The following is a 22,272-nucleotide window of genomic DNA, read 5'->3' as shown; positions in this document are numbered from 1 at the left end:
CTGCCCTATCCTTATCGTCATCCGAATATTCGGAGAAATACGATATTTGTTTTCGGAGGGAGAGAATGCCGCTAGTACGGAAATTTCCCTTTCATGCTTATATTGTCATAAGGGGCCGTTCAAGTATTACGTAAGCATATTTTTAGCCATTTTTGACCCCCCCCCCCACCACCGTCAGCAAAATTTCGTCATCAGCTGTGCTTCTCTGAATCCTAACTCATATTTTCATAAAGGGTGGTAGATGACGTAAGCATTATCCAAACCCCCCCCCCACCCCCCCATGCCATCAAAAGTCAGAAAATCGGAAACACCCCCCCCCCATCGATGATGACGTAATACTTGAACGGCCCCTAATCGACACTTTTTGCACGGCACACACTTTTTGTTCCAGACCTCTCAGTATTTCATCCTCTTTAAAATTTGTAATATTTTTTTCTACAATTTTTTTTCTTGTTTATCATTTTCAATGATTTCTTTTATTTTAAAGTATAATTATTTTACTGAATACACGCCTTTCTATAATATTTGTGCTTGATGTAATTTCTCTTCCACTATATTGATGATATATGCCGTCTTTTCACCTGAATTTGTACCCGTTCTGAACGACATTCTTGGATTACAAACCCATCGATTGGTCAAGATTGTGTGGTAATATAGGACATCAGAGTTCTCGAAGGTAAGAGTGAACGCCCAAATTTTGTTGCCCTAATCGTCTTTTTCAACGGTCTAGTATGGGTAATGAATTTTTTTCATCAGGCGTACACGTTCAAAGTGAATTTAAAGTGATAAATTTTGTCTAAATCAAAGTATTACTCTCAGCATTAACGCCCATATGGGTGAGAAATATTGAGTATTTAATGGTATGGGGGTTTCGCGATCGCGTTGATGTTCAACAATTCGATATGAGAGTTATCAAGTACCGATGTAATTTTGCTGAGACTCGTAAAATTCATGAAAAAAACACGAAGAAATATACAAAGATAATATTTTATAACATTAAAGCTGGCAATAGGTTAATAAACAATAGAAAGATAGCAGGAAGAAACCACGACGAAAAATCTTTTCATCGAAAATGCAAGTTTTATCGGAAAATAATTCTTTGAAACGTCGCGAATGATGAGTCCAAGGAAAAGTTTGAATGAGCATACGAACAGTAAAATAATCGAATTCATATTTTATTAGCTCACGGTAATTAAAGTATTTTCTGTTAAAAAAAGTTGATGAAAATGATACACCTGTGTCTTTTTTTTAATCAAAAATCGGTAATTTGAAAAGGGGAAAAATCACGAAATCAAAGAAAATATGTCAAAAGGAATTAATGTATTGAAATAATAAAAGAGGTTTATTAAGTCTCATCATATTGAACATCATTCGAAAATTACGTGAATACTTTATCCATTTGAACAATTTAGTTTTGAAAAACCATTATTCATCTCATCCATACACCATAAACAAAACATCTCTGCATTTGTTTCGTCTATCCATCTTGGATATTGCAATCATCTGTATCCATACTACATAGTTACATACTGTAACTTTTCTATTGTCGCTCTTGTTTGGGGGGTGGGAGAACAAATCAACTAGTTGACTAGCGCAAAGTTTAGGTTGAATCCTTTGAAACCACTGTGAAAATCTATGAAAAACTAAAAGAACGACTTGTATCCCATTTTGTTGAATTTGTGAAAATAATCTAAGGAGAATAACTTATATATATAAAAAACCCATTTCGTTTCATAGTGTGATATCCGGAGTACTTTACGACAACAGGTGAAAAAATCATTTCATTTCGTTAAATCTTTTAAATCTTGAAATTTTATGTGAACGTAAATTTTGTCTTGTTTCTCTTGCATTTTTCATCATAAACTAAGAATTTTCCCTTATAGGTGTTTGTTTAGGTTAGGTTAGTCTTATAGGTTTTTCCCCTTTTAGGTGTTTGTATGTGTTTTTTCTGTGTTTATTTTTTTATTTGACATCAGTAATTTTGTCTTGTGTTTTTTTATATTTTTTTGTTAATTTTATAAATATTTTATTTATCCCTTAATAACAATGTAATTTTTTTAATCGTCGGTACAGGCATTTTTCTCGGGATGGTATATATGTTTCTCATAATTAAATTTTTTTCAAATTTCATTTGAAATAGAATATGTTAAAATTAGTGAAGCGTGTGTGCGTGTGTGTGAATAAGAGAAAACAGCTGAGAATTCGTTCATCTCGAGAAATTGAATATGTCGGAATTAAAGATTGGAAACCAAAAACTGATTTTGGAAAGCATTCACTGTGAGAAATTTTATGAAAGAAACAATGGATTCACACTGAATAGTTAGGGACGAATAATGTGTTCAGTTGGTCATTCTAAGCGTGCCCTTTGAAAGTAATAAGTGTCACTCACGTAGGTCACGTTCTAAGTCACGATATAACATGCGATTTAGAAACAGTAAAAAAGGACTGTCATTTTGAAGTCTTGCTGGCTAAAAATTCCTTGTGGATTTTTTTTTTTTTTTTTTTTGAATCATTTTTATGAGTTTTAACATTTTTTCATGTTATTTATCCCTTTTTTTATAAAAGTATTATTATTTTATTGAATACACACGCATGCTTCTGAGAAAATTGGTGCGAGAAAGAATAAAAGTAAAAATGTCATGTCTTTAGTTGACACCAGTCATATCGGATACAGTAGTTTATTTTTATATGACATGAATGTCGCTCTCCACTTGTTAATACAAGATATACGGAAGACTGGATGTTGTGAAGATATTTATTATTTGAGATGTTAATTTTTTAAGGAAGGAAAAAACTCATCTCTGCCTCTACCGGGAGTCGAACCCGGGTCCCTCGATTGCCGGACGAGTGCTCTGACCACTAAGCTACAGAGGAGATAGAGATTTTCCTTTGCTAGAGCGTATATATGCCGAACGGAATTTTTATTTTAGTTTATTTTTAGCCTTTTCTTATTCTCACCACTATTCGAAAAAACATGCCTCTCGTGGTAACAATGTCTACTAAGGAACGTAAAATTCACGAAAAAAAACTCGAATAAGCATACAGATATAATATTTTATAGCACGTAAGTCGGAGTAACTTCCCGGATTGATAAACATTAGAAATCTTTTCAGCAGAAATGTAAGAAACATTGATATTTCATAAAAAGGCAGGAAATGAATATTATTATTCATAAAATGAATAATATTAAGTTATGAAAATTTTATTCATTGAGACATGTCAGAAACACGGTTTTCACACCCAATTCAACGTAAATACAGTTTAACACTAGAAAGACCACGTCGATTTTTCATAATGAATCATATTAATTGCTGAAATCCCGCTAGCATTTGTTACTTCCAGTGGAGATCGTGATAAGTACAGAGTTATGCAAGACGTGCCAAAGGATAGCGCTGTGCCGGCCCAGAGAAAATTTTTTAGCCGTGAAGAGACCGGGAAAGCCTTGATCGGGATCATCGATGTGTCCGTGATTATAATTATCACTTTATCTAGCCTTGCATTGAATGTGTACGACGACCCCAGCTTCAAATTTAGAGGAAACTGTTCTCGTTCCCAACCTCTTGGTGATGGTGTTTTTTTTCACGAAATATAATACAATTTATGACATTCGTGTTTTTGTCAATAACACACCGACGATAAAAGGAATTAATTTAAATTCCAGACAAATGTATAAACTTATCGAGCACGCAATCGATATCTTGATATGAATAAATAATCGAACTGAATAAATTTGTAGTCTGTCTCATTTTTTGAACTATGTGTGAAGGTTATTCACATAACATTTTAATTAATATACAGGGTGATTATAAAAAAACTATTCCGGCATATCGCCCCTAACTATCATACCATTCACAGAAACTGAATGAAATTTTGGCATAAGGTATTTTGAGGTATGCGCTCAAGAATGATATGGAAAACAACAGTGTCACTCTAACAGTTACGGTTACAGTGAGAAAATTTCGCAAATATCAAATGGCAACACCAAGTTTTTTGTATTGGAATGTGATCTCCGTTGTGAAAAACCCTAAATAGCGTTCGAACGGCAACTGTAGCATGAAAATCACCGGCGGTAGATAGGCTAAAAGTGAGGACAACCAATAAGGACAGAGAAGCAGCATAAAATAAAGCATTTTATTGTGTTTTCCACATGACCTTGTGGAGGACTAATCAGGCCTTGTGGGATCTCAGCCGAAGAAACGGTGTGACGAATGAAACGAACATTAATGCTCTGGTGTACGGCAAAGTCCTTTTTCCTTGCCTAGCTCCGGGGATTTTCGTGCTACAGGTGCCATTCTAACGCTATTTAGTGTTTTTCAGTATGGAGATCGCATTCCAATACAAAAAAACTTGGTGTTGCCATTTGATATTTTCGAAATTTTCTCACTGTAACCGTAACTGTTAGAGTGACACTGTTGTTTTCCATATCATTCTTGAGCGCATACCTCAAAATACCTTATGCCAAAATTTCATTCAGTTTCTGTGAATGGTATGATAGTTAGGGGCGATATGCCGGAATAGTTTTTTTATAATCACCCTGTATATATATATAAAATCATTTAAGAAATGTAAAATCTTCAAACGACAAAATAAACAATTTTAAGTAAATAAAAATCGAATGATTACAAATAAAATAACAAAGATAATGAAAAAACGATATATAGATGAATACTAACGATAAAAACATAAAGAAAATAAAATGCTGACACAAAGATAATAAAAATCAAATAGATAATATAATAACGATGAAACATTAAAAAATAAAATTTTGAATGATTGAAAAATAAACGAAATGAAAATAATATGATGACACTAAGATAATAAAAATCAAATAGATAAAATAAAGAAAAATTAAAATTTTTGAATAAAAGTTTGAATAATTAATAAAAGTAAAATATAGAATAAGTTGGAAAGGCTTGAATTTAAAAAATAATATCAATGGAAATAAAGTGAACTAAAACAAGTGAAATAAATAATTTTTAAGTGGTTGTGAATGGAATATAAAAATAAACTATAAATGAAATAATAAGCTAAAATAAAATTATGACACTAAGATAATAAAATCAAATAGATAAAATAAAGAAAAAAATTAAATTTTCGAATATAAGTTTGAATAATTAAATAGAGAATAAGTTGGATAAAGCAAAATAAATTTTTAAGTGTTTGAAGTGAATAAAAAATAGAATTGTTAAAATAAAAGCATGAATAAAGTGATATAATGAAAAACTAAAAGTAGGTTTAAATTTAAAAAAATAATATCAATGAAAATAATAAAGATAGTGAAAAAACGATATAGATGAAATAATAACGGTAAAAATAAAGAAATGAAAATAAAATGTTGGCACAAAGATAATAAAACCAAATAGATAATATAATAACGATGAAACATTAAAAAATAAAATTTTGAATGATTAAAATATAAACAAAATGAAAAAGATAATAAAGTAAAGAAAATATTAAAATTTTTGAATAAAAGTTTGAATAATTAATAAAGTAAAACATATAGAATAAGTTGGATAAAATAAAATAAAGTGAAATTAATAAATTTTTAAGTGTTTGAAGTGAATAAAAAAATAAATAAATAAAAAAAAGTGATAAAATAAAATAAAAGCCATGAATAAAGTGGCATAATGAAAAATTAAAAATAGGTTTAAATTTAAAAAATAATATCAGTGAAACAAGTGAAATAAATAATTTTTAAGTGGCTGAATGGAATATAGAAATAAAATAATAAAGTGCGGGAAGACCATAGCCCCCACAAGGGGTGGGCTGGCAAGGCTCCAGCCCTGGGGCCCGGGACGATTTTCATTATTTTTGTTTTTTAACGCTATAAATCCATCATAAAAGGGCCCGCGAAAGTCTGGTCGGGGGGGGCCCCCGTAAAAGATTCCAGCCTAGGGGCCCTAGTCCAGGATGTGGGGGCCATGTGGAAGACACAATATCTTTCTTATTTATTTGGTATAAGGAGTGATGTCTAAAGAATAAGCTTTTTAAGGGTGCTGTTACAAATCTCGTTTCGTTATGGAAGGAAATATAAAAATGTTGACAATGAAAAGTTGTGTGTGTGTTTTTTTTGGGCATATTTTTGGTATCTAATCTCTTAAAGATCCAAAGACGAGGGGTAAAAATAATAACGCTTGGAAAGTGAGCGTGTTTTCTGGATCATGTTTGATTAACTTGGATATTTTTTTTATAAAAAGGCTCTTCTTGAAGCAGCATAATTTGAATACTAGTGGTTAATTAGCATCATCATCATCCACAAACGAACTATATCTTTTCAAACTTGAGGATTGAAAGCAGCTAGAGAAAAATCTTGGTTAGTTTGGTCCCAAAATTGACATTTTCGCCGTAATTTGGCGACTTAATTTTTTTCTCTTTTAAATTCATTTCTAATACAACTTCATGTCCAAAGAGAAAATCGGGACGACATTTGATAAAAAAAATTTTATATGACGACGTAGTGAATAATTTTCACGGAAGTTAAATATCGGTAGTGCTGCCATCTAGTATCGTCATCAACGTGGGTCACGTGATCGACCATCTTGAGAAAATTTTTTGAAATTTATTTAAAAAAAGGTTTGTGGAAAATAATTGAAAAACAGTAGCTATGGTTCACAATATTCGCCCTTTTCACCAATAACTCCGTGGACGATCGTCGATCATAGGCACATCAAAATTAGGGGAGCGACGTTTTTTTAATATACTTATTTAATATACGTAGTATTATTTTTATATACTTATTTCATAAGGCATTTGTCGGCATCTAGCGGCGGAAATGGGCGTAAATCTCGGTAAAGCGACGCGTACACTACTGATCAAATTATTTTTATTTAATACCGGAATCATTTCTTTCATAATTTCTTGAATTTTCCTTCATAAATTCTGGATTTTTCTTCATTTTTTGAATATTCTTTCATTAATTCTGGAATTTTATTTCCTTTATTGATTATTATTTCTTTCATTAATGCTGAAATTATTTCTTTCATTGATTCTGAAATTATATCTCGTGAATTTTGTAATTGTCTCTTTCATTAATTTTGGAATTGAGCTCTTTCATTAATTTTGGAATTATCTCTTTTTCATTAATTTTGGAATTATCTTTTTCCATCATTCTGGAATTATCTTTCATTAATTTTATTATTATCTCTTTCATTAATTCTTTCACTAATTTTGGAATTATCACTTTTATCAATGCTGTAATTATCTCTTACATTAATTCTAGAATATTTTCTTCCATTAATGCTGAAATTATCTTTCTTTAATGCTGAAATTATCTTTCTTTAATGCTGAAATTATCTTTCTTTAAAGCTGAAATTATCTTTCTTTAAAGCTGAAATTATCTTTCTTTAATGCTGAAATTATAACTTTCATTAATTTTGGAATTATCTCGTCCAAGCTGAAATTATTTTTTCATTTATTGTTTTAAACTCCTATTTATGCCATAAGAAAATAACAGTTGAGGGGGATCATGTTTGTTTTCACCGAGTCACGTGATGTTCCGACGAAAGATATTGGGAGACGCCGTTCTCAGCACTACCAAGGCGGAGACCGCTGACGTCCTACTCTCTCCAGAGGCTTGATTTATATACTGTTGGTGCTGCCATTTAATCTCGAAATTTCAGGCAACTCATGAGATGATGAAAGAGAGATAAGAGAGTTCTTTGTCATTTTTTGGCATGAAATTTTTTTATGAGACGAAAATTTCGTAACAAAATTCGTACATTTGCAAGAATCGATTTTATGTAGAAAAAAAATAATTATTTCTTTCCACAAAAACATTCGGACAATATGGATGATCGAACAAATAAGTGAAAACACGGATTATGTGCGCATTACAAAAGGGGGCGCAAATTCAACCATTCAACCTATCCTTCAGCATTACAGGGGGGGGGGGGAGTGCCTAAATGAGTAGTTGCCCCGGCTAACCAAGTATCTAGTTGCGGCCCTGCCAATAGGTATCTTATTTCTGGCGATTCACCGTTATATATATATATATTGGGTATTTTTTTTGTTTAGATACATTGTCAAGTTTGTAATTTACACCTGGTAACATTTCTTTTACTTCTATGGATCAAACTACACAGTTGATCTACTAATGACCCACAAAAAATCATGTCCTTATTCTGTAGAACTTGGTTTACTGCGTGGGTCCACCTGAGCACTTCTGGCAACCAAGTGACAATTAGATCTGGTTCCGATTTTCAAGAGTAAATATGCAAATAGGTAGGTAGGTAGGAATGTTTAGCTATAGGTAGTAGTGCCTCTCTCAGAAAAATCGCTTTGTATGTGGGCGTATGATGATGTTAAGACAGCCCTGGACGTACTTTATGAAAATTGCGAAAAGCTAATCGAAAAACTTGGCAATAATGTGAAGTCTAGTTTGCAATATTATTAGATTCTCATCTTTCGTGCCATTCTTGTGATAATGATCTTCAACTATACAATCGAGTGTTCTTACAATTTTAGGATCTTCTATCGGATGATGGATGTTGAAAAAAAATCGTGCATTAAAAAGAAAATACCATATGATATCTTTTTGGTGGTGCCCCTTTAGTACTGATGCCCTAAGCACGTGCTTATTTTGCTTAATGGTTAATCCGGCCCTGTGACTGCGCACATGATTTCTCTGGAATGAATGTTTCCAACAAATATTTAAAAATTTTTCACACGTATTTTAGTTCGTTTTTTTAAGTTCATAGTATGGCTATAACATGAGCCTATATCCTTAATACAATATTGAAAACGATGTGAAAGGTTGAACATTTCAATTGTGATTCATTTCTGTGTGGTTACTCCCTCATTATATACTACTTTTAATCGCATGAAGATAATAAAATTAATAAAACTGCTTGCTACCACTTTTTGCGATTTTTATCACTACAAGAATGCGTATTTTGGAAGCTACAACTTGACATTTTCTCAACGAAACCATAATCATTTACACAAAAATAAACTAATTTGAAATAATACAAATTTCATCCAGTTCAGTAGCTTCATGACTTTGTGTTATCTTGAAGCGCAGAATTTACATTGATTGAAAATAATTTATTCTATTTTTTTTTACTGTATTCCTATTACGTTTATTTTGCTTTTTCGTTATTTTCATAAATTAAAAATTCATCAAATTAAATTCAAACATATTTATATACTTCAGACAATTTTTGAATAACTATCTTCTAATGGAAAACGGGAGGGGGGGTTAAAAAATTATTCATGTTCGCAAGAGGGAGCCATAGGAATGAGAAATGGTTGAAAGGGGGGCCATGGACAATAAAAGGTTGAGAACCACTGTTCTAGAGCACACCCAGTGCCACCGTGCTGCCCCTGGTTGAACTAATAGAGTCTGGCCAGTGATCGGGGGCTCCAAAGTGCATGGGTTTTCTCGTGTGAGCACATTTTTTTCTCCTCGTGTGACAAGTAGGAACGAGGCGCAAGTACAGGATCCCTATTTAAAATGGTCAGCAAAAAATAGGTTCTAATTCATTGGTTTTTTTTTTTTCAAATATTTATTCAATATTGTTTTTACGAAATACTGTACTGCATTGGCTATTCGATTCTGCGTTTTTAATAAAAAGTTATACAAGTCGGGAAGAAATAGGCATGAAAGGCCTCTGGCTCAAAATATTTAACATATCAGAAGACACCTTGAATTCCTGTAATACTCCCCACAACACCGGAAAACACTTTTGCTCTCGGTAGTAGAAGAATTCTGAGGCCGAGGGCGATTCTCTTCCATTATTTTTATTTTTTACTGCACAAAAAAAAGAGGAAGAAATTGCGTCTCCCACAAAATCTCCTGCAGGAATAAACGAAAAAAGCTCGAGAAAGAGAGTATTTTTAACTGATCAAAATCGCTATGTACTGTACGTATATAGGTGCACTGCCCGTCGATTCTTTTCTTTTCGAAAAATAACCGTAATATTATATGCACTCAAACCTCCAATTTGTTTTCTCCTCTCAGTCATTTTTCATGTATATTTTACAGTTATTTTTTCAAACACGTATCTTAAAGATATTTTTCTAGTAATGTATATCTAACGCGTTTCGACGCCCTTTCTCATTTGACGCCCGGTGCAAGTGTACCGGTCACACTGCCCTAAGACTGCCCCTGCCCGCCCCTTTCCCCATGGGTGGTGCTGACAGGGCTCCAGCTCGAGGCAATAACAATTACTCGATGTGTGGCCCACTATTTAGAGGACTAAGAAGGGTGGAGGGGGTAGAATTCTATTATTGTGTTTTATTTTTGACATCAAATTTATTGAACGGGGAGGGGGGGGGGATTTTGAATCTAGAAACCAACCAAAAATCCGAGCTTGTGAGTCGCCAACTTTTAAATTTTTTTGCTGATTTAAAATGATTATTGACCACAGATCAGTGCTGTCCCAACGCATGGTCCCAATCGGACACGGCCCGGGAGCCTCAACAGAACAGCGGCCTCACAAAAATGACAACTGTTTGATATTTTCGGAATTTGTCAGGTAGGGCCTCAAAAAAAAAATCACTTTGCTCATGATGCCTAAGCAATGCGCCTAAACACGTGAACCGAAGGTTTAAAATCGCCTGTTCTTAATTAGGGATCCTTGGAGGTCAGTGAGCGTTAGTGAGAAAACAATTAACTCACTCTTTTCTTATACAGTAAAACCCCTCTTAACGGACACCTCCCAGATACTGTCACCCCCCCCCCTTTTAGGGCCAAATAATAATTTACCCTTGTATAATAAAAGTATGCATTTCAAACTCCTGATTAATGGTCACCCCTCTTTTACGGAAGAATTTTTTTGTCCCACTGGTGTCCGCAAAAGATAGGTTTTACTGCATTATACACCAAGTCTGCATTATTCTGACTGCTTGACAGTTTTAAGCAAATGAACTATGGTGCCACACTGTTGCCGCTAGAGGGGCTAGGCTGTCATAAAAAAAGAGGAATAGCCATGAAAAAGCAGATGAAAGGGTGTCCACAGGGCTCATGCAGCGGCCCCTTGATGTGGTCACTTGTCCTCAACACGCTTTTACAGATTAACTGGGGCCCGCGGGTATATATACAGGCATTTGCCGACGATCTGGTATATGTTATATCCGGCGAAGACCATATAGCAATAACGGATGAAGCACAGACAGTGTTCGAAAAATTGAGCAATTGGCTGGCTAATAATAAACTTCAATTGGAAGTAGAAAAAACCCGCTTCTTGTGGCCGCACCCAAAGAAAAAGATGAAACCTAAGATCTACATTGAAGGTATACGAATTCGACCGTCTCAGATAATACGATACCTTGGTGTGTACTTTGATAGTAAATTGAACTTTATGGCGCACATCCAAAAACAGGTCGACAAAGTAAATGGCACACTGCAATTACTGCGCAGATTGGCCGGATCGAAATGGGGGATGCAGCGAGCCTTTCGCAACATCTTATATAAGACTATTGTACAAAGGCAACTTTCATATGGATGCGCCACTTGGTATCAGCACCCAACTCAAAAACAAAAGAGAGCTCTGGATATCGCACAGCGTCCCTTTCTTCTATATGTTACAGGAGCATACGTTACAACCGCGAACGAAGTTCTGTATGTGGCTACAGGCAACCCAGCTTTGAGTATTTACATGGAGTACGAGGCTCTTAAGAACAGACTGCTACATCTTGAAAAGGACATAATATTGGACGAGCAGAGAATTTCGTCAAACCAATTTGAGCAGCGGCATAAGCAATGGCTGTTTCACCCAAGCAGACATCTCACCAAGTCTCAAATAATGCCATTTGGTATTGATAATATAGATTCCTTAGGCTCTAAGAAAATATTCACTGATGGCTCTAAAACAGAAACGGCTACTGGCTGCGCGTATGTGGTACTAGCGGAAGATGGTTCAATAGAGGAGCAATGGAGTCGAAGGTTAGCTAAAGAGAATAGCGTATTCCAAGCCGAAATTTTTGCGATACTCAATGCTGTTAAACGTGCGGGAGAGATGCTTTGTCCAGTAACAATCTTGACAGATAGCGCATCTGGCCTCCTAGCCATACAAGATCCTCGTTCACCTAACCCTGACGTACGAAGTATTCGTCTTATCCTACGCGCTCATGACAACATAAGGTTAGTCTGGGTCAAAGCGCACGTTGGTATTGCTGGAAATGAAAAAGCGGATCAACTTGCCAAGGAAGCGACAACATTGAAAGACTTGGTTGTTCTACCTTGGCCGAGGAGTCATGCCCGTAATATCTTGAAAGACAGAATGCTTCATCTTTGGCAAGTAGAATGGAACAAGAACTCAACGAAAGACGTCTACAAGATACAACGTCGAGTGGCTTTGCGCAAGTGTGTATGGCCGCGAACAAAAACAATCCTTTTAACTGAGCATGGTCCATTTCCGACATACTTGCAGCGCTTTGGACGATCATCTCACAATGCTTGTAAGTGTGGTGCTACGGGCTCGCTATGGCATTACGTCTGCCAATGTCCACACACATCAGCGTTTCATTTTGGTCAGATGTCACAAAGTCAGATGACGGCATTCAAAAGAAGAATACTAAAAAGTCCGATGAACTTCTCACGCATTCAAAATTTGATTCAATTTTTAGACCGTAACCTATATTTGCTGCACGACAAGATGGGTGGACTACGGAAGAAGCAGGATGAATTTCAGCCTTCCAGACCAGTAAAGCTGATACCACGGAGAGTCTACAACTTGCGGCCACGTAGGGGTACCGGAAATTCACGAAACTGATACGTCGTTGAACGGTGAACTTTATTGGAGAAACTATAAACACTTAACATGTTAACGTTGTGAATCTATGCACCCCATAATCCAGCTAGCCAGCCGATGTAGCTTCGGGAATGATGAAATCTCCTAATTGCCCAGGAGAATTAAGACGTAGGATGCTTATGGAACAGGAATGTGTTCCTAGAATGAGCTAAAACATCTGGGTGTCCGAACATTGGCTGACTTGGACACTTGGACCAGGACATGTGACGCAAACATGACATCGATTCGTCGTTGTACGGCCTACACGACTAGTGACATCCAACGAACGCGGACGGACCGCCACCAACAGAATTTGATTATCGAGTCTGGACGTGCCCCAAGGACGATATAATATCAATTTAGATTTCGATTCTTAGATCATGCTTTATCATAATTATTTCGTTGATTTATACTCCTGTAATTGGATTGTTATTCTGTTATACAAATTTATATAGATATATATACATATACATATTTAATAAAATTCCGGATGCACCCATCTCTCGGGAACGCTTTGATATCTCCTTGAGATGGGAAGCGGGGTGTGTCCGGTCCTTCAATGTTCAATGTCATAAAAAAAGGAAAACTTAGTTCCCGAGACTATACAGACTGATGCAGAGCCGCAACTGGAGGGGAGCAGGTGGGTCTGCTGCCACGGGTGCCAGGCCAGAGGAACAGTGCCGTCTTAACGCATGGGCCCACCCGGGCACCTCAAGAGAAGAGGGGCCTCACAAAAATGAGAAGTGGTTGAAATTTTTCCGGTAGGGCCTCAAAAACATCACTTATTACCCGGGGCCCATGATGCTCTTAATACGGCCCTGCAGAGAAGGAGCAAATTCCTCTCTTTACCTATCATTGAACATTACAAGGGGGTGCCAAAATGCATGCTTGCCCAATACCTTCTAAAGCAGCTTGCTCTAGAAGGTGTTGGCTTGCCCCGTGCTGACCAAGTACCTATCTATTCTAAACATTTGGAAGCCCGTGTCCTGGTAAATCTCTTTTGTGTAAGTGAAAGGCCCGGCTTCGCAATGCAAATTTAAGTCAATGATAGGCATTTTTAAGTCAATGATAGGCAAGACAAATCCAATGGTACTACCAGGGCCACAACTAGGGGTAGCAGGATGGTCTGGTGCGCCAGGCCAGAGGGGGGCACAAATTTTACCAGCATTATAAAGAGGCACCAAAATATCCGGGGAGCGTATTTGCCCCGGCTGACCAAGCGTCTAGTTTCGGCCCTGGGTGCTCTACTCTGGTTTAAATAGCTTTCCCGGTCTGGACACCCTGTCCCGCTTTCGTAGCGAAATTGTTTTGCGCTTTTTCTCGAGAAGTTTGCAATATACATAGAAGATATTGGTATCGTCTATTAGCTGTTTCAAAGACAAATCCGATGATACTAATGTCATTATGTCGTGGAAAATTCGTTTAAAGCAGGGGATCCACTGCATATAATCAATAAACACAAGCAGTAATATTTTGGTATGAATCCCTGATTTATTTATTATTTTGTATGGATATTGTTACCTACCTGGTGTTTTTAATTGATAAGGTGAATAATAGGGAACGAGGGTAATTCCTTTCTTTACATTATTTCCTGGAATATCCTTGACAATCCAATTGGCATATTGTGACAAATTTACAAATGATGTACGAGTTTTTATAAACACGTGAATACACGGTTTCAAAGAGTTCCAAGGCCGCAACAATATGCTTTGCAAACGGCGGCAGTCATGAATTATCATCGATATTAAAGGAGCTTTTAACAACCTGACCTATTCCTCAAACAACCACCACCAGACCAACCGTGACCCCCGCTCTGTCCACTTAGGGCAGTGGTCGGCAAACTCATTAGTTAACAGAGGCAAATATCAACAGTACAACGACTGAAATTTGTTTTGAGAGCCAAATTTTTCAAACTTGAACTATATAGGTAGGCACATTGTTATTCGTAGCCGGTCAATTTGTCGCACTCAAGTTGTCGCGGTACAAATTCGTCGCAGTGCCAATTCGTCGCGGTACAAAATCGTCGCAGTGTCAACGCTGTGTATTGTTTATAAAAGTTTTTACCGTCACGGTCCCGCCCCCTGGGTGGCTAAAATTGTCTAAATCCGATAGAGCCTGGTCCGCGTGTTCTTTTTGAAAGAAATTACCGACAATGAGATTCAAGGCACGAAGAAAGCTCATGTTGAAACTTGCGGCCACGACACAGAGCCTACCACAATTTTTTTTCCACAGGAATAGAAACCAATGATTTTGAATTAAAACCATTAAATTCTTTAAAAAAAAGGGCTATGGCTGGAAAAGGTCATTTTAAAAAAATTTCAGTAAAACGATTTTCGCATTTATACGACGTTTTGACCTGCATAAGCATACAAACTTCGTTTATGCGACGCATAGTATAAACGAGGTTTCGTTATAATGAAACTGAGCACCCCCCCCACCCCAACATTTTGAATAACTTTACGTCTATGCGTGAGCGGACAGCTCGGTGTGAAAGAGGGTCGAGTTACCTCGATATAACAAGTCCTACTTAACAAATTTTACGATCACACCCAGCACTCACCAGGGCCGTCTTAAGAGCATCATGGGCCCCCGGGCCAATGATTTTTATGAGGCCCCCACCTGGTTAATTCTAGAAAATTTCAACGAGATCTCATTTTTGTAGGTCCCTCTTCTCTTGAGGCAAAACGGGACAACCGGGATATTTTTGCTAAATTGTCAGGACACCAAAAAAAAAAAGCAGAAAACCGCGATTCTGTTCCGGGAAATACGGGACGTATAGTATAGGACGCCACTACAAGCATTAGTGGAAGTTCGAGGTTTGTTTCTGTGACTGACAACAAACTGTTTGCAAAGCACTCACATCTAGTGAGTCATCTGACATCATAATAAGCTGAAAGAAATGTATTAGAATTTTATTACTTTTAATGAGGTCGCAGTCCCGGTTTCTTCTGTTTTTCTCGCTGTTCCGACTTTTCTGCAAAAATTTCCCGGTTTTTCACGTAATTTCAACGAATCTAATTTGACATTTATTCTTCAAATCAGCGATTAAATTTATAATTACAGCGATATAATACAGCGATAAATTTTAAATATTTAAAAATAAATTTAAAAATTTTAAATTTAAAGATAATTGCGATAATTACAATTACGAATAAGAATATTTTTCACACTAGGAGGGCGTAGGGCAACCCCCCCCCCCCCCCCACCCCAGACGGCTTCGCCGTTCAAACCCATTAAACTTCTCCAAAGGACCTAACTACTCCAGGATGCCAGCATAATACACGATGCACCGCAATACGTACGGGGATCCGGAACTTTCGCCCCCGACATCTCGCCCCTGGAACGTTTCGTCCCCGTTACATTTGGCCCCCGGAAATTTCGCCCCTGACATTTCGCCCCGGTACATTTTGCCCCTGCTACGTTTGGCCCCCGAAAAATTCACACCTGACATTACACCTGCCCTGAACGTATGAGTGACCGTATGAGTGATTGACTGTATGAGTGACCGTATGAGTGATTGACTGTATGAGTGACCGTATGAGTGACCGTATGAGTGATCGAGTGACCGTATGAGTGATCGAGTGACCGTATGAAATGAACTGTAGGAGTGCGTTAGTGACCGTACAAATGACTGAGCGAGTGGCAGAATGACTCACCACGTGAGTGACCGTATCAACTAGTGTGCAGTTGACTTTATGAGTGAATGACCGTATGAGTGACCACGTGACTGACCGAATGGACGTATGAGTGACCACGTGACTGACCGAATGGCCGTATGAGTGAGCAAATGAATGACCGTGTGGCGCTACTTGTCTTGTACAATTTTTATATTTTTATTATATTTTTTATGCCACTCACTAGCTAGGCATTATCTAGTGTGTTCTTGTATTGGAGTTCAGTCTGTCTCCAACTGTCGACCGAACATGTCCTAAAAGTCTCTCTCTCTTCTATTAAATAACTAAAGAAAGAAAGGAGTCATGACTGTATGTTTCCGAAATAACAACCAGACACATCCACCAGCACTAGCATCACCATAACCGCATGAGCGACCAAGTGATTAACTGTATGAGTGATCAAGTGAGTGATAGTGGGATTGACCGTGTCAGTGACAAAGGGAGGAATTGAGCGATGGAACGTTTGAGTGAATAAGTGACTGACCGAATGAGTGAATAAGTGACTGACCGAATGAGTGACCAAGTGAGTGGCTAATTAAATACTGGTGTAAGTTTCCTAGTGAATGATTGAGCGTATGAGTGACCGAGTGGCTGACGGAATGAAAGACAGAGTGAATGCTTGAATAAATTTGCGAGTGACTGAGTGATTGAGCATATGAGTGATCAAGGGAGAGACTGAGTGATTAACCGTATGAGTGACCGAGTGACTGACCGCATGAGTGACCGAGTGGTTAACTGCATGAGTGACCAAGTGAGTGACTGTATATGTGACCAGGTGAGTGACGGTATGAGTGTTCAAGTGAGTGATCAAGGGACTGACCGTGTGAGTGACCAAGGGAGTTACTGAGTGATGGAACGCATAAGTGAATGTGTGACCAAGTGAGTGACTGCATGAGTGACCGAAATATTGATAAAGTGAATGATTGCATGAGTGACCGAAAGATTGATAAAGTGAATGACCGTATGATTGACCCAGTGAGCGACTGAGTGATTGACAAAGTGAGCGATTGAGTGATTGACAGAGTGAGCGATTGAGTGATTGACAGAGTGAGCGATTGAGTGATTGGCAAAGTGCGAGGGTGGAGTGTCTGCAAAGATGATTCTCCTCATCCCCTCCCTTTTTATAGGTGGTTACGTAGCACTGAGTGACCAAGTGACTCACACTTTAATGGATTCTAAGAATTTGGAATTTTCAGTTTAAGCATAAAATATTTTTCCCAAATTTACGACTCACACCGGTGTGGTCACTCACACTATCATTCATATATTCACTCATACGGTCACGCGTACGGTCAAGGTAGGCAAAATGACAGGGGGTCAATTTCCGATTCACTTGATTACTCATTGAGTCACTCATATGGTCACTCATTGAGTCACTCATATGGTCACTCATTGAGTCACTCATTGAGTCACTCATTGAGTCACTCATATGGTCACTCATTGAGTCACTCATATGGTCAGGGCAGGTGAAATGTCCGGGGATAAATTTTCAATTCACTCGATCACTCATGTATTCATTCACTTGGTCACTCATGCGATCAGGGGAAGCAAAATGTCACGAGTAAATGTCCAACTCACTTGATCACTCATGTGGTCACTCACTTGGTCACTTGTACCATCATTCATATGTTCACTCATGGAGTCACGCGTACGATAAGGGCTGGCGAAATATCAGAGATAAATTTCCGATTTACTTGATTACTTACTGAGTCACTCATATGGTCACTCACTGAGTCACTCATATGGTAACTCACTGAGTCACTCATGTGGTCACTCACTGGGTCACTGATATGGTCAGGGCGAAATTCCCGGTGTGAAATGTCCGGGGCGAAATTTCCGGGGGCCAAATGTACTGGGGACGAAACGTGCCAGGGGCGAGATGTCGGGGACGAAATGTCGGAGGCGAAATATCGGGGGCAAAGGTTCCGTGAACCGTACGTACGTTGTGTATAACGCAATAATGTATTAGCAATAATAACGTATTGGATAGGCAATACACAATAAGTAATGCACCACTTATGCATCCAATTGATCCACTTGATGCATCGCAATTCGCAAAGTACCATAGTATGCAATGCATTACAATAAGGAATGCACCACTATATGCGGTGAATCTCAGCGCGCAAAGCACCATTATCGGCAATAAAGCACATTACTACCACTATACTCAGTGCACCACAATGAGAAACAGCACAAAACGCAATGCACCACAATGAGAAACAGCACAAAACGCAATGCACCACCATCGGCAATACAGCAAAATAAGTAGTAAGTAGTGCAACATGATAAGGAATGGACCACAATACGCAATACAATACGCGATGAATCGCCATTGGCAAAGTACCATAATATGCAATGCACCACAATACATAAAAATAAGCGCTGCATTACAATAAGCAATGCATCTGAGTACGCAATGTATCGCATTAAGCAAAGTGTAATAATATGCAATGCACCACAATACGCAATAAGCACTTCATTGCTATTAGAAATTACAGCATGCGATGAACTACAATATGGAAGGCGCCATTATTTGCAGTACGCCGCAATAAGCAATACACCCCCAATATTAAATAAGCACTCATTAAAATAAGCAATACAGCACCCGATGCCCTTCCATACGCAATGCACCACAATTTGCAGTGCACCACAATAAGCAATAGAGTATAATATGCAACCCACCACAATACGCAATACGATGTATCGCATTAAGCAAAGCACAATAAAGCATTAAGCAAAGCACAATAAAGCATTAAGCAAAGCACAATAAAGCATTAAGCAAAGCACAATAAAGCATTAAGCAATGCACCAAAATACGCCATAAGCACTGCACACTGCATTTCAATAAGCAATACAACAGCACGTATGCACTACAATTCGTAATGCATAACAGTACACAACCAATAAAATCAGCAATGCTCTGCAATTAACGAAATCGCAATAAGAAATTCACCACAATACGCAATACGGACTGCATTATAATAAGCAAGCAATACAGCATGCGATGCACTAAAACCAGAATTGTACCACTATTTGCAGTGCACTGAAATAAGCAATACAGCACAATAGCAAGAATCATTGCATTATATTAAGCAATACAGCACGCGATGCAATACGTGATGCATAGCAATAGCGATGCAATACGTGATGCATAGCAATAGCAATGCATCACAATCAGCAATGGACCCATATTGCACCACAATGAGCAATACAGCGTAATAGCAGTAGGCACGACATTATAATAAGCAATAGGGCACACTACGTACTAAAATACGTTATTCATAACATAGCAATAGCAATGCATCACAATCAGCAATGGACCCATATTGCACCACAATGAGCAATACAGCGTAATAGCAGTAGGCACGACATTATAATAAGCAATAGGGCACACTACGTACTAAAATACGTTATTCATAACAATACGCGATGCACCACAATACGCAATAAACCCCAAAACGCAACATCAGAATACGCAATGCATCACAATACGTACTGCATTATAATGAGCAATAAAGCACGCGATGCAATACAACACGTAATGCATAACAATTCGCAAAACACACAACAATGAGCAATACAGCTCAATACGCAATATAAGCACTATGCATCGCAATAAACTCCATAATACACCGTAACCACTGAAATTCGATAAGAAAGCGATGCACACTTATTTGCACTAAACCACAATAAGCAATACAGCCTAATACGCAATGCACCGTAATACGCAATAAGCACTGCATTGCAATGGGAAATACATCACGTGAGGCACTATAATGCATAATGCATAACAATACGCAACGCACCACAATCGACAATGAACCACAATAAGCGATACAGCACGATACGCAATACGCACTGCGTTATAATAAGCAATACAGCACGTGATGCACCACAATGCGCAATAGGCGATTCATGGCGCGCAATAATCAATGTACCATAATAAGCAATGCATTAGAATAAGCAATGCAGCTCACGATGGACTACAATACGCAATGGACCAAAAATAGCAGTGCACCACTATTTACAGTGCACCGCAATATAGCATAAAACGTAATTCACCGCAATACGCGATATATCGCAATAACCGCAATTCATCGCAATAACCGCAATTCATCGCAATAACCGCAATTCATCGCAATACGCGATATATCGCAATAACCACAATTCATCGCAATACGCGATATATCGCAATAACTGCAGCACTATAATATACGGAAAAAGAAAAAGCACTGCATTATTACATTACAAATGAGCAGTACATCACGTGATGCGCTGCAATGCGGAATGCACCATTATTAGCAATGCACACTGTGATGTCTACAGGTCAAGGAGTTCCCAATATGTCTAGGACTTAAATGAAAACTTGAGCCAAAATCGTAACCCACTTCCGTAACAGATTTTCTTAACACAAAAACGTAACTGATTTCCGCCTCAAAAAACGTCAACGACTAAAAGTCGTCACCAATTTCCATTGCATAGAAACGGGCCCTTTTCGGGTATGTGATTTTATATTACATAGGCTGACCATATTTCCTCTAGAGAAATACGGGAATCTATGATTCCAAATACGGGATATCGCCAATTATTGCCAAGAACAACGCCAAAAGTGAAAAAAGTTGCCAAATATTGCTGAATTTAAGGAAAATCTCAATGACGGGAAACGAAGCTTACTGAAAATTGTAGTGAATTAAAATGAATTCCACGAAATAAAACGTTCATCAACACAAATGAGGGAGATTAATGTTCTTATTTATAGTTTTTAATAATCATAATATAATAGACGAGGTAAAAAATAATTTCAATCTTTGACTTCAATAAAGAATAAAAATCCAAGTAGCATCATGTAAAAAACGGGACACTTTTGCCAAAAAGTCGGGACAGCCAGAAAAAGAGAGAAAACCGAGACTGTCCCGGGAAATACGGGACGTATGGTCACTCTTATATTGCAGAGTAGAGATATTTGTCATGGTTTTTTTTTTTTTTTTAATTCATTACAATTTGTAACGACTCTTCATTTTCCTCGATATATTATCACGATAGAATAATATTGATCTTTTACTACTTTTTAGGCATTGGACCGATGCCTAAAAAGTAGTATTGGTACCAGTTTGAATTCATTTACTTATATTTGTAGCAGACAACCTACTGTTCGCAGTGGCATCTAGTGGGTCTTTATATGCTGAAATAATCATAAGCTGAGACAAGTGTATTGGGCTTTTTCTACGTTTTAGGCATTGGTAGAATATCGATTTGTTTACTTATATTTGTTACAGACAAACCAACTGTTTGCAGTGGCATCTAGTGAGTCTTTATATTCTGAAATGATCATAAGCTGAGACAAGTGTATTGGGCTTTTTCTACGTTTTAGGCATTGGTAGAATGTCGATTTGTTTACTTATATTTGTTACAGACAACAAACTGTTTGCAGTGGCATCTAGTGAGTCTTTATATGCTGAAATAATCATAAGCTGAGACGAGTATATTGGGCTTTTCCTACGTTTTAGGCATTGGTAGAATGTCGATTTGTTTACTTATATTTGTTACAGACAACGAACTGTTCGCAGTGACATCTATTGAGTCTTTATGTGCTGAAGTGTCATCATTAGTAGACTGACCATATTTACACGAGAAAAATATGGTAAATCAAGCTTAGAAATACGGAATATCGCCAATTATCGCCAAAATTGATGCTAGAAATAAACATATATGCCAACTCGTGCAAAAATCATAGAAAAGTCGTGAATATCGGGAAATGAAGCCCGTTTCAAATTTTAAGGAATTAAAATAAAGACATAAAAAAAAACTGAGATGATTGATATAATTTCTGTCTTTTAAGTCTTGATATAATTTCTGAGTTTGGAACT

General features: G+C 37.3%; 1 protein-coding gene across 1 annotated transcript; it reads left to right on the top strand.

The window, feature by feature from the left end:
* The first annotated feature begins 11,207 nt into the window (after window positions 1-11,207).
* LOC149083852 (uncharacterized) lies at window positions 11,208-22,022 on the top strand. The gene is made up of 3 exons (XM_089235222.1): window positions 11,208-12,399; window positions 21,777-21,845; window positions 21,955-22,022. Exons 1-3 carry the CDS (start codon window positions 11,208-11,210, stop codon window positions 22,020-22,022), a joined length of 1,329 nt encoding a protein of 442 aa, XP_089091348.1.
* The last annotated feature ends 250 nt before the right edge of the window (window positions 22,023-22,272 follow it).

The sequence above is a fragment of the Pholcus phalangioides genome, unplaced genomic scaffold (assembly GCF_987345545.1).
Source record: "Pholcus phalangioides strain wild (caught in Gottingen) unplaced genomic scaffold, Ppha-v1.0 ptg000008l_1, whole genome shotgun sequence".
In the NCBI taxonomy this organism is placed as follows: Eukaryota; Metazoa; Arthropoda; class Arachnida; order Araneae; family Pholcidae; genus Pholcus; species Pholcus phalangioides.
The sequence above is the reverse complement of the archived record's forward strand: the minus strand, read 5'-3'. Positions and strand labels throughout refer to the sequence as shown.

Coding starts and splice junctions, on each gene's coding strand:
- LOC149083852 (XM_089235222.1), top strand. CDS start 11,208: ATGAAACCTAAGATCTACATTGAAGGTATACGAATTCGACCGTCTCAG. Junction 12,400..21,776: donor ACGATCATCTCACAATGCTT/GTAAGTGTGGTG, acceptor TCTACGTTTTAG/GCATTGGTAGAATGTCGATT. Junction 21,846..21,954: donor ACTGTTTGCAGTGGCATCTA/GTGAGTCTTTAT, acceptor TATTTGTTACAG/ACAACGAACTGTTCGCAGTG.